A 12,259-nucleotide genomic window follows, 5' to 3' on the forward strand; every position below is an offset into this window, starting at 1 on the left:
GTTCCCTGAGGATGGGCACAAGTCCAAAAGCTTGGAAGGCTAAACCTCTGGTCCTGGTGAGTGACTCAGATTGGACCCTGCAGAGATTCTTCCTTATACATACATGGTAATAGGCAGTGCTTTTTTTTTTGTAAAAAAAAAAAAAGGTGCCGGAACTCACACATGTCATACAACCCGCCTTGCCTTGCCTACCCTACAAGGTTCCATCCAAAAAAGGTGCCGGAACTCCATTCTGGGCGTTCTATGAGAAAAAAATGCCCTGGTAATAGGGAAGCATCTCATCTTTAGGTTGAATGTACTGTACTTTGACAATTTTCTTTTCTGTCATTGCTCTGTTACAGATTATAGTACATTGATTTAAGGTACAACCTACGTATGAATCTCTGCAGACAAGCTTAGTTGCATCATTAACTACCCCAGGATGGAGTCCCATAGCCAAGATGACATGGATTTGAAAGCGGAAACTGCTCAAGTGTGGTCTGAATCAGTTGAGCAGGACCAGAACACTACGCAGGTGACCAAAAGCGATTAGAGAATTCTTTCCTTATTGAACTTTATGAGTCTATCTGTGAATTGGGTTTTTCTGAACTAGTTTAACACATATTTTAAATTGATTTTTTTTTTTGAGGAAGGTGTGAGATGGATTCTTATTGGACGTGCATCACAGTTTGATTTTTTTTTGGGGGGGGGGAAGTTCAACAATTGATGCAAAGCTTCACTTGATGCTGTGAAATTTCCTAATATGCAGATTTCCCTAAGAAAGGGCTTTGATTGCCATATTTGAATCACGGCGATTTCTCAGCTCAGCTAAAAAATGTCAGAAACAGCTGGGAGTTTTGGACTGGACCCTAACATTTCCCCCCTGCTCTGGTTTCTTAAAAAGGAACTGTGTAGGTTGGACTTTCCCATTCAAAGGCATTGGATCATGTTTGCCCTATTTATCTGTTCGACTTGGATAGCTGTGTCCTGTACACTTTTACATATTTATTTATTTATTAAATTTTTATTCTGCCTTTATTACTTTATAAGTAACCCAAGGCAGCAAACATATATATTATTCCTTCTTCCTCGTAGTTTATTTCCCCACAACAACAACAATCGTGAGGTGAGTTGGGCTGAGAGAGAGTGACTGGCTCAAAATCACCCAGCCAGTTTTCATGTCTAAGATGGGACTAGAACTCACCATCTCCTGGTGATAGGCTCAAAGTCACCAGCCGGCTTTCGTGCCTAAGACGGGACTAGAACTCACCATCTCCTGGTGATAGGCCCAAAGTCACCATCCGGCTTTCGTGCCTAAGGCAGGACTAGAATTCACCATCTCCTGGTGATAGGCCCAAAGTCACTGAGCTGGCTTTCATGCCTGAGTTGGGACTAGAACTCACAGTCCCCTGGGGTCTAGGCCAGCATCTTAACTACCGCACCAAACTGCCTCTTCTCTCTCTCTCTCTCTCTCTCTCTCTCTCTCTCTCTCTCTCTCTCTCTCTCCATCCATCCATCCATCCATCCATCCATCCATCCATCCATCCATCCATCCATCCATCTATCTATCTATCTATCTATCTATCTATCTATCTATCTATCTATCTATCTATCTATCTATCTATCTCTACCTCTTCTTACAAATATTTGCTTCCTTCCCATACTCTTCCAGGTGCACTTTGTCCCTGAAAATGGAACAGTGGCACAGATTGTGTACAGTGATGACCAAGATCGTCCTTCCCAACAAGTGGTCTACACAGCTGATGGCACATCTTACACTTCTGTAGATACTTCAGAGCACACATTAGTTTACATCCACCCTGTGGAAGCCACTCAGGCAAGTGATTTCCTCCCCCCCCTTCCCCACTGGTGTTCTGCTTATTCACGACTGCTGAGAGATATAATGTCATTTAGGACAAGGGCCAGCTACCTACACAGCTTTCTGGATCCTAAGAGCTCTTAGCCGTACATAATCCTTCCTCTTCACTCCAAATAACGGCGAAGATGTTGTAAATAAAAACAGCCGGTAGCTTTTGAAATAGGCAGCTTGTCCATTTTGCTTTTGTGAAACTGCAGGAAAAATTAATTTCAGCCATCATGGCATTGGCAGACAAAGAGAGGGTTCTTAACATACTGTTTCCCGAGTCATTAGTGGTGCATCAAATTGGGAGAACCGGTAGTGATGAGTTCACCAAAGCATAGTTGTTTCTAACAGTGGGTTAGCTGACATTTGGAAAATTTTAAATCTAATGATTTAAAATTGTGGCTTTTAAATGTCCTTTTATCTTGGATTGCTGTGCATCCTCTAGGCAGGTTTTGTGTGCTATGCATGACAAGGGTAATATACTTAATGATTCAGATTTATTGAGAGAGAAAGAGGAAACTAGCTATCATAAACCGAGTAGTAGGATTGGATGACTTAATACTGATTAAAATTCAACATCCCTCTTTAAGCATTGTTTATGGAATTAACCCAACAGCACATTGAATTATTTATTTAACCAACGTTCTGGATTGAAATGAGTTCAGATGAATCTGTAAGTCAGCATTTTCTGAATGCAGCTGGTGTCTGCATTGTGCTTTCCAGGATTTCTGCTGCAAATTCTTTCTAGGTGAGGCCAGGCCTTGAATATTGTTCATTCAAAGTGGCTGTTCCACCACTAAACTAGGCCCTTACCCTATTTACATACATAGGACATAAGACAGCCTTGTTAGGCTTTTCAGTTGGCTCTTATGAACTGGGAAACGCATTACTGTAGGGCAGGGATCTCCGAATTTGGCAGCTTAAGATTTGTGGACTTCCAACTCTCAGAATTAGAGTTGAAGTCCACATGGCTGGCTGGGGAATTCTGGGAGTTGAAGTCCACAAGTCTAACAGTTGCCAGGTTTGGAGACCCCGGCTGTAGAATATACCAATGCATTTGTACGATAATGGGATGGCTGACAAATAGTCTTTCAGAAAAACCTATCTTAATAAGCGTTTAGGGAATGTCCTTGTTTAAAAAGACTGTACAAATCTAGCAACTTTTACCATTAAAAAAAAATTAAATGCATTATGTGCTATTCATAAAACATCAGGCTATGAATCAGCTTGTTTTTTAAACAAAATTCATTTTTGAATGTCGTCATTTTATATGCCTTGGCTAACTCGCCATGCAGGTGTTCCTTTTCAACGTGATGGGATTGCCTTCAGTCTTAAATTTCAAATATTTATAGCTGTGCTTTGAAAGATACATTAGTGCTTTCTAGATAAAAGCTGCTGTCTAACGTTCTCTCACACTTTTGAAAACTCAGTTGAGGTTTAGAGGCTGAAACAAAATGTATTTTCATATAAATGTATAGAATATTAAGAGTTTACCATAGTGGCAAAGGTATATGGCATTATCAAAAAATTCATCCAGTATCAGTCCCTTAGCAACAATACCTTTTTTTATAAACTTCCAATATCCAAAGAATATTGAAATTATTTTAATCCTTCTTAACTTATTTTTGAAGACTCTTTTTACAGACCCATCTCAAGTCACCTATGTTCAGCAAGATGCTGATACGCAGCAGGTAAGGCTTAACCATTTCTTTGATTTATAAATGCATCCTTTGAGTTTCTTGGAGACAAATCTTGCTAATAAATACACACACACACACACACACTGCACACACACACACTCATTTCTGGCTCTTCCTCAGGCTGAATTCATCTATTTTCATTTGATGTGGCAGGAAAAGCCAACAAAAGAACAATTAAGTTTGAGAATGAATGGGATCTGGCTGGAGTGAGCTGAGATAAACATACTGGAAAAGGCTTAGTTTGATAGGCAGTGCAAATTCCTAATGTTGGCAACTCTTTTGTTCTAATCTCAGCATTTCTTATTATGGCATAAGGCAGGGCTTTTCAACCTTTTCACTCATTGTACCACTTTTAGGATATGGCAACATCTGAGTACCACCAGTCGCCTAGCAAGGTGTCAAAAACTTGATCCCCCCCCCCAAAAAAGGAAAAAAGTGATAAAGTACAGATAGTCCTCGACTTACAACCGTTCGCTTAGTGACTGTTTGAAGTTACAATGGCACTGAAAAAAGTGCCCCCCAAGCCACAGCCGAGCAAGACACCTGCCTGCCCACCTGGCGGCGCTCTTCCTCCTATCCGAGGTTTTCATTGTTGTGGGCATTTCTGTTGAGGATTGGCAGCGGATGTGGGGTGGTGGCTGTTTGGTTTTTATTCCCCCTCCCGTCTGCTGGGTGGTTGCAGTAGGTTTTGGTCACTTCACATGACCCTGGGACACTGTGACCATCATAAATATGAATCAGTTGCCAAGCATCTGAATGTAAATCACAAGACCCTGGAGATGCTGCAACATTCCAGACGATCGGTGCATCTTCTGGGCTCAGCAGAAGCGCTATTGTTATCAAGTGGAATTTATATAGCTGACCCTGGGGTTCTACATGCACACACAGCTGCAAGAGAGGGGAAAGGAGAAACTGATACACGATATACACACACCATGTTACCTTGTTACATGGAAGACAGTACCAGTTCTTCCTATGGCAGGTGTAGGCAACCTTGGCTCTTTTATGACTCGTGGACTTCAACTCCCAGAATTCCTGAGCCAGCACAGCTGGCTCAGGAAATCTGGCAGTTGAGATCCACAAGTCATAAAAGAGCCAAGGTTGCTTACCCCTGTCCTATGGTCACCATTGGTAGATGGGATAGGAAGGGTTCCAGAAACCATGCTTGGTGTACTTTCCCAACTATGATGTTTCACAGTCATAAATAGTATATACAGGCTGGGGGGGGGGTGTCCACATTTTTTATTATGGATTGAAATGTACGTATTCCTAAATGATATATCAAAGGAATGAAGACAAAGCACAATCAGGATAGTGTGGTACATGCTTATTTAAGAGAAAAGTAGAAAATATTAGAAAGAGCTGTGCTGGCTATTTGCGGTCTTGATTATAAGCAGCCATTGAAGAGGAAGGCCTGCCTCAAACAAGGATGAAATGAGTTAGCCTTCCTCCGATTTCATCAACGAAGGAGAATATTTGCAGCTCAGGGTTGAAATGAGGGCCCTTGGTGCTCTCTGAGCATGGTTGTTTTCTTACAGATGTTTCATTTTCTTGCAGATGTTACCTAGACTAGGTAACATCATCAATGCTAGAAAGAAGTGGGGTTTGCAGGGAGGAGGAGGAGGAGGAGGAGGAGGAGGAGGAGGAGGAGGAAGAGGAAGAGGAGGAGGAGGAGGAGAACTGTGGAGTCCTTGGTGCTCTGAGCTTGGTGGTTTTCTTGTGGACGTTTCATTATCCAACTAGGTAACATCATCAGTGCTAAGAAGTTCTATCACTTGTGATTATCACCACAATAGTATTGGCTAGGTTTGAACAATGTGCTAAGTTACAGGTGGCCATAATTTGTCACTCAGCCACTTTTCTTTATTTAAGGGTGTTATGCCGGATTGAGAAAATTATGATTAAATAAATAGTAGATTACTAAAGTTGTATGAATGTAGCCATTGTCTCTCATGCATGTCAGCCTAATTAATCAGTGTTAATCATGGCCTGCTTCATCTATTTATTTATTGTCCACCCTTCAATCTATAGAGCACTCAAGGCACCTAATACCAATTACAGAATGGAAAGGAAATTAATGCAGGATGCATAACATAAATCATGCTGGTTCAATCATATCAACTTCACTTGTCATAAGAAATTTATATGTTGTTATGGAAATTAAAATTAAACAAAATTTCCTTTAATCTCTCTCACTAATAGCATTAAAAGATCAATGGAAAGTCCTTTAGTGGAAGTCCTTTATTACTGAAAATTTAGTTCAAAGGTTATTTATATTTATTTATATTACTTAATCCAGGCTTCCCCTTCTGAAACCACGATCTTTGATTTAAATTATAAACACAAATTATTAATTTTTATTAATTCTTGTACGGCACTTGAAAGATAGCTTTTTTATATATATGGGCTGAACCCTTATCTCACTTTTTATTTGGAATATAATATAAAGGCTAATAAATCCAATTATTTCCTGATGTGACTAGTATAAAGTAGTTTTTTTTTGCTTGATGTGCTCAGTAGTGTGAAATTGACTGGAAGGAGCATGAAATTGAGAGCCATGGGATGTAAAGGCTGGATAATGCAAAAAGAGAAAAGAATATATTTGAGAAAAGCAGTAGCTTCTTATTTAATTCCTTGTCTCTCTCAAGATCAGAAGACTGAAATGGCAAAATATGGGACGCTTTTAGTTTTTAAGCCACACGGAGAACAATTATATGGAGAATTATTAATGAGAATAATGTCAAGGTTCCGACTGATGGAACCAAATAAATCAGAACTCCGAGGTACGAGATTTCCTCAAAGAACATGTTTATTGGATACATGATGTTGGTATGGTCAAAGGTGAAACCATATCTAAAATCCCCCCCCCAAAGGTTCAGAGTAACTTCGTGTAATAGGTCCCACCCTTCTAGTTAGCTATAAATCACATTCTCCAATAGAACTACTTGGCGTGCTTTCTTGTAGGACGTCCCTCCTTCTTCACTACGGTGTGGAAATGACCTTGGTTCCCATGGGATCTATTCATGTTTAGACTAGCAAAAATACTTCATCCACCCTCCCTCTCCTGTGGCAACCTAGAACGACAAAGATGGTTGCAGCCAGATTCATTGTAGAGTTGACAGTCGGACCCCCCTAAGGAGAAAGCAGTTCCTGTGAAAGGAACATAGATGCAGGTTAAGATTCCTCCCTAGGCTTTGGGGGGGGGGGTTGTTGTACAGTTGACAAATAACTTGACAGCTGTATTAGTGGCTGATGAAATGAATTGGCTCTCACTTCAGTATTCTGCATTTGACCATAAGTAGTTTGAAGATGGTTAGCTGTGTTTGTGTGCTCCTCCAAATTAACAATATGATGGTTTAAAGATTGACAGTTCTTATCCTTGGGCTGTCCTCAATCGATTGCAAAGATAGCAGTTTTTGAAGGCTTCTTCCAGACAAAGAAACTGGTTGGTGTTGGTTGCAGGCTTTGTTCACGTATCACATTAAATTGTGGGGGTTTTTTTTTGGAGAATTTCACAACCATACGCTAAATTATAAACTATGGTTTACAAACTATTAGGAATGGATTCATACCCTGCGTTAAACCAAAACCGGGTTCATCATTTTGGCTTAGCACGTCTCTACCTTGCCACAGTCATACTGAGATAGAAAGAGATCTCGCAATCTTGTGACTTTCATGGTTGTTGCTAATCTCATTCATCTAATAGTCCCCGTGCTCCAACTGCTGGAGGAAATTAGATGACTGAGATAACTTAGAATGTCTCTTTCCTTTTTAGTATGACTTCAAATGGGGCACCTTCAACTTTCCACCACTGTCAGCTGTTGGGAAGAAGCCTTCTGAGTTCTCAAAAACGTGGATGCTTTCCATATGGTGAGTGTAATATGTAGCTGGGCCAGGGGTAGGCAACCTTGGCTCTTTTATGACTCATGGACTTCAGCTCCCAGAATTCCTGAGCCAGCATAGCTGGCTCAGGAATTCTGGGAGTTGAAGTCCATGAGTCATAAAAGAGCCAAGGTTGCCTACCCCTGAGCTAGGCTGTTAATCCAAAGCTGGAAAGGTGGGGAACACCAGTCCCATCCACCAACACAAAACTAGAAAGAATAATAGTTGTTGGTTTGCAGTATATTGTCTCCCAATCTGTGGACTGGACAGACTAACCTGCCTGTCATTCTTAAGCATCTGAATGTATTTTTGCCATTTCCTTACCCCTCTTCTCGAAACCTAGCCTAGATGTCAGCACTGTTGATCAACCAAGCATTTTCAGAGAAAGATCTTCCGTCTGTTTTCAAATAGTTCCCATATTATGAGCACAGCTGTTGCCCTGCAGATGTTACAAGATATATTTCTTCTGTGGGAAAATCTCTGTTGTGTCCCTTGTCTCTTGATCCTCCCACCATAGGTAAAAAGGATGAAACAAGAGAGTACTAAGACTTGGTTTGCTTGCATCTTGATAGCCTGTAGCAGCAAGCATTACATTGATAGTTGTGCCTTGCATATAAATTGGTTAACAGCTGAATTCTGGCTGAATTCATAAGCGGAGCAATGAATTCTCTCCCTTTTCTTCCTGATGACTTCTCCCTTTGTTATTTTTAGTTGCTGTTATCTTGTTCATTAATACCTTGTAGAGCAGTGCCTTAAACCATGTTAGAAACCAAACTGAAGAAACCAGAATCCAGAAACCAGCCTTGACCGTGAAGGGCTTCAAAGCCTTGCATGTCCGAACTAGCAAATATGTCCCTTATAGGGCTAGCTTCCAGCCATACGTGCCCAGGATACAGCTAGTCCTCGACTTACGACTGTTTAATGACCATTCAAAGTTACAACGGTGCTGAAAAAAGTGACTTATGACCATTTTTCACACTTACAACTGTTGCGGCACCCCCGTGGTCACATGATCAAATTTCAGATGCTTGGCAACTGACTCCTATTGAGGACGGTCGCAAAGTCACGCGATCCCCTTTTGCCACCTTCTGACAAGCAAAGTCAATGGGGAAGGCAGATTCACTCAACGAATATATATTTCCACTTAACAAAAACTTAGCGACATAAATTTTGGGCTCAGTTGTGGTCGTAACTTGAGGACTACCTATATTGTTCTCCAAGTAGTGCTAAGCTCCATCTTCCAGGGCGTCTTACTGCTGGCCGGGCTATAGATAGTTTGCATTTGTCTTGCCTCATCTGAGCTACCCATTATTATTCATCAAGGCATGGACTAGTCACTAGTGTGTAATTTCCTTTAGAATAAGGTCAAGTAATTAGTCTTTGAGATTGAATTCTCAGTGTGAAAGCTCTGCCAGGGCTTGTCCACCATGGTTACCTTCCCAGAGGGTTGAAAGAGTGGTGTGTATAGTATGCCGGAATTGGCAACGTGCCATTTGTTAATGCTAGCTTCATCTTGGGTTGGCCTCTCCACTAAAACTAATTTCATCAAGGGCAAGAAATTATCCCTTATTCAATTTTGTATGACTTGCAGCGGTGTTCCCACCCACCCACCCCAATTGAAAGTCTCAGAAATAGAAAGGAAATTAAGCTTCTGGGGATTATTTAGTATTCTTGCAAGGTGAAACATTTTGCAAAATATGAAGTTCTAAAAAAGCAACATTTGGGCATCTTTTATTGTGGCTTCAGCCAGCCATGCTCGGACTCAAGCGCACGTCTAGAATAACTTGAAAAGTTCCTTGATGTGTCATTTTATCAAACTAAAAATACTTTTCTGAGTACTTTGCCGAAGCTCGTTCTTTAAGCTGTTATTGGATGGTTTCACACAATACTGGCTTCAGCTTGATCTGTTATCTTTTAGAAGTACTTTGGCAAAATGGAAATGTGCAAGTGTTCTTTACAATTAGGCTTTTAGTGATTACGAGGTTGCTTTTTGTTGTTAAAAGTTCAAACATTAATTAACTTGTTTCTTAACTACTTTAAGTGCATCGAGTATTTTTATTTTTTTTTGCTGTATGGAATGAGAAAATTATAGGCAGGATTGTTGTAAGGTACATTTTAATGGCAAACTAATAACAGTTGGAACGGAGAAGTTGAGTGGCTTCCTTTTAAGATTAAATAAATATGAGACACACCAAGTTGCTAAAACCCCTTTCTGATTTAATGCTTTCTGCATTCTTTTTGCAGCTCATCTTATTACTGCTGTGTTAAATACTTTCTCAATAGTAAATCCTCTTCATGAGGCTAAACACAAGCAGGTCTTGTAAACTCAAGTCCTTAATGTATTCTCACTGTGGGTAATTAGCCTAAAGCCATTGCTGAGATTAGGCCATTCCAGTAATAGAGAATTTTGACATTTATTTGTCCTGAGTGCTCTGTGGTAAAAGTCTTGTTGGCTGCAGACAAAAACTAGAATAAGAGCAGATGTTTGGAACTACAGTGTCTATCATTCTGGACAATGGGCTATGTTCAACATGAAATAACTGGGGAAGAGCCAACTTGCCTACTCCTGGTGAGCAGGAAAGAGTTCAGGACCACCATGTTGACAAGCCTGTCTAAGGAGAGGCCTTTGAATCCATAAATACAGCATCACAGTCTGGTTTGGAAGCATCACTGCTTCAGACAGGAAGGCGGTGCTGAGAAGGGTGAGGACGGCAGAAAAGTTCATTGGCAGTTCCCTCCCTCCCCATCCAGGACATAGCACAGAAACGTTGCTTGAGCAGGGTCCACAAGATTGTCTGGGACACGACACATCCTCTTCACAACCTGTTTTCCTTGTTCCCTTCTGCGAGGAGGGGGCTTCATGGTATCCAAAGCAGAACATCCAAATTCAGTCACAGCTTTGTTCCATACAGTATTAACCTTATGAATTCTAAAGCTTCCTCTTTCTGTTATGTCAGTGGTGGCGAACTTATGGCACAGGTGCCAGAGACGGCACTCAGAGCCCCCTCTGTGGGCACGCGTGCCATCGCCCCAGTCCTAGGCCTTCAGCTGGGTTTTATAAAACCTTTTCGCTTTAGGCCTCCGCCGCCGGGTGCAAAAAAAAAAAAAAGGTTCAATCAGTCAATTTCAACTTCTCGCGGGAAAAAAGAGATCTTGCAAAGTTGGAATTGATTGATTGAACTTTTTAGTCCCATCCAGTCTGCCGTTACCACCGCAGCCACACCCACCCAATGGGCCACACCCACCCGGCACCCGACGATGCATAAGTGGGTTTTGGGTTGCAGTTTGGGCACTCGGTCTCTAAAAGGTTCACCATCACTGCGTTATGTATTCAAGATGGACACTGACTAATATTTATATGTTACCTATATGTAAGGGTGTAGGTCTATACATATATTGTATATAGTATGTTTTAAATGTGTGTTAGGTATGTGTACACTTTGAGAGCAAGCAGCTAAATTTCATTTTTAATGTGTGCCGTTGTGCCCACAGGAAAAAATGACAAAAAAGGTTATCTAAATCTAAATCTAAATAAGGTACGAATCAGTCAAGCCTGCATAGTAAATGAACTTCCTTTTAAAGAGGCTACCTGTATGTACAGGTAGTCCTGGATTTAAGAGCTCAAAATTTATGTTGTTAAGCAAGACAGTTGTTAAGCGAGCTTTGGCCCATTTTACACCCTTTCTTGCCACAATTGTTAAGTGAGTAATGTTAAATTAGCCAACGTGGCTGTTAAGTCAATCTGGCCTTCCCATTGAGTTTGCTTGTCTGAAGGACACAAAAGATGATCACGTGACCCAGGGACGCGGCAGCCGTCATAAATGGATGCCAGTTGCCAAGCAACCCAAATTTTGATCACCTGTCCACAGGGATGCTGCAACGGTCATCGGCGTGAAAAAGGCCCTCTTTTTTTTTCCTTCTCTGCGCCGTTGTAACTTTGAATGATCACTAAATAAACTGCTGTGAGTCAAGGGCCAGCTGTAGTTGACTTTAGCAGTTGGACTATGTGCATTATTTCCATTTTGATTCGGTTTCCATTGAAACGTGGATGTTGCTTATCCTGAATCGCACAAGCTGAGCAGGATGGTCCTGCTGAGAAGATCAGGCAGATGGAAAAGAAGAGAAAATAGCACTCTTTTGGTTAGCTCTTGACCTGGCTCCAAGCAGGAGTAGACAATCTGTTAAAGTCCACCTTCCTGCAGCAGTAATTCGTTAAGGGGTGCGTTTTGTGGAAATATCAGAGCCAAAACTAGATGGGGACACTTATTCTTTTTTCCGACACTTCTTTCCCTCTTGTTTTCTGGTTCTCTGTTATCCATGTTAGGTTTTAGAAGAAAATACATCTTGCATTGTTTTTCCATGCTGACTATTTCTGATTTTTCCCCCTCTCCCCCTCCATGTTTTCAGGTGTCAATACCAGTTCATAGCCAAGCATTGCCTCCCATGGAGGCTGTGGATGATCCTGGCTCTCTAGAAACTTTGCACAACCCATTGGGTAGTATGGAAGCAAAAGAGCAAAATGAGGAGGAGGGGGATGAGGAGGAAGAGGAGGACGAGGAAGAAGAGGAGGAAGAGGAGGACGAGGACGAGGAGGACGAGGAGGAAGAAGGGGAAGACACAGACATGGAGGAATGGGACCCAGATCCACCTCGTCCTTTTGACCCAAACGACCTCTGTAAGTCAAAGCCTTGTAACCTTCCAGAAGTTATGAAACCGTTGGTGGCATGCAGATTTAATACATCATTTTGATTACCTTTATCCTTACGCTGTATTGAAGAGAACTGCCATGTGCATGCATATAAGAAGTGTATATGGAAAGCAGAGAGCAAAAAAA

General features: G+C 41.3%; 1 protein-coding gene across 1 annotated transcript in view; it reads left to right on the plus strand.

Moving 5' to 3' along the window:
• Positions 1–344: 344 nt before the first annotated feature.
• Positions 345–12,259, plus strand: part of PRDM10 (PR/SET domain 10) — a 35,487-nt gene continuing 23,572 nt past the window's right edge. Inside the window, exons 1-4 of the mRNA XM_015820747.1 lie at positions 345–514; positions 1,652–1,816; positions 3,475–3,534; positions 11,833–12,100. Coding sequence (XP_015676233.1) covers positions 422–514; positions 1,652–1,816; positions 3,475–3,534; positions 11,833–12,100 — 586 coding nt within the window. The 5' untranslated portion in view covers positions 345–421. The remainder of the gene's footprint in view (positions 515–1,651; positions 1,817–3,474; positions 3,535–11,832; positions 12,101–12,259) is intronic.

Source organism: Protobothrops mucrosquamatus, unplaced genomic scaffold, assembly GCF_001527695.2.
Source record: "Protobothrops mucrosquamatus isolate PMUCROS unplaced genomic scaffold, P.Mucros_1.0 scaffold1173, whole genome shotgun sequence".
NCBI classification, from domain to species: Eukaryota; Metazoa; Chordata; class Lepidosauria; order Squamata; family Viperidae; genus Protobothrops; species Protobothrops mucrosquamatus.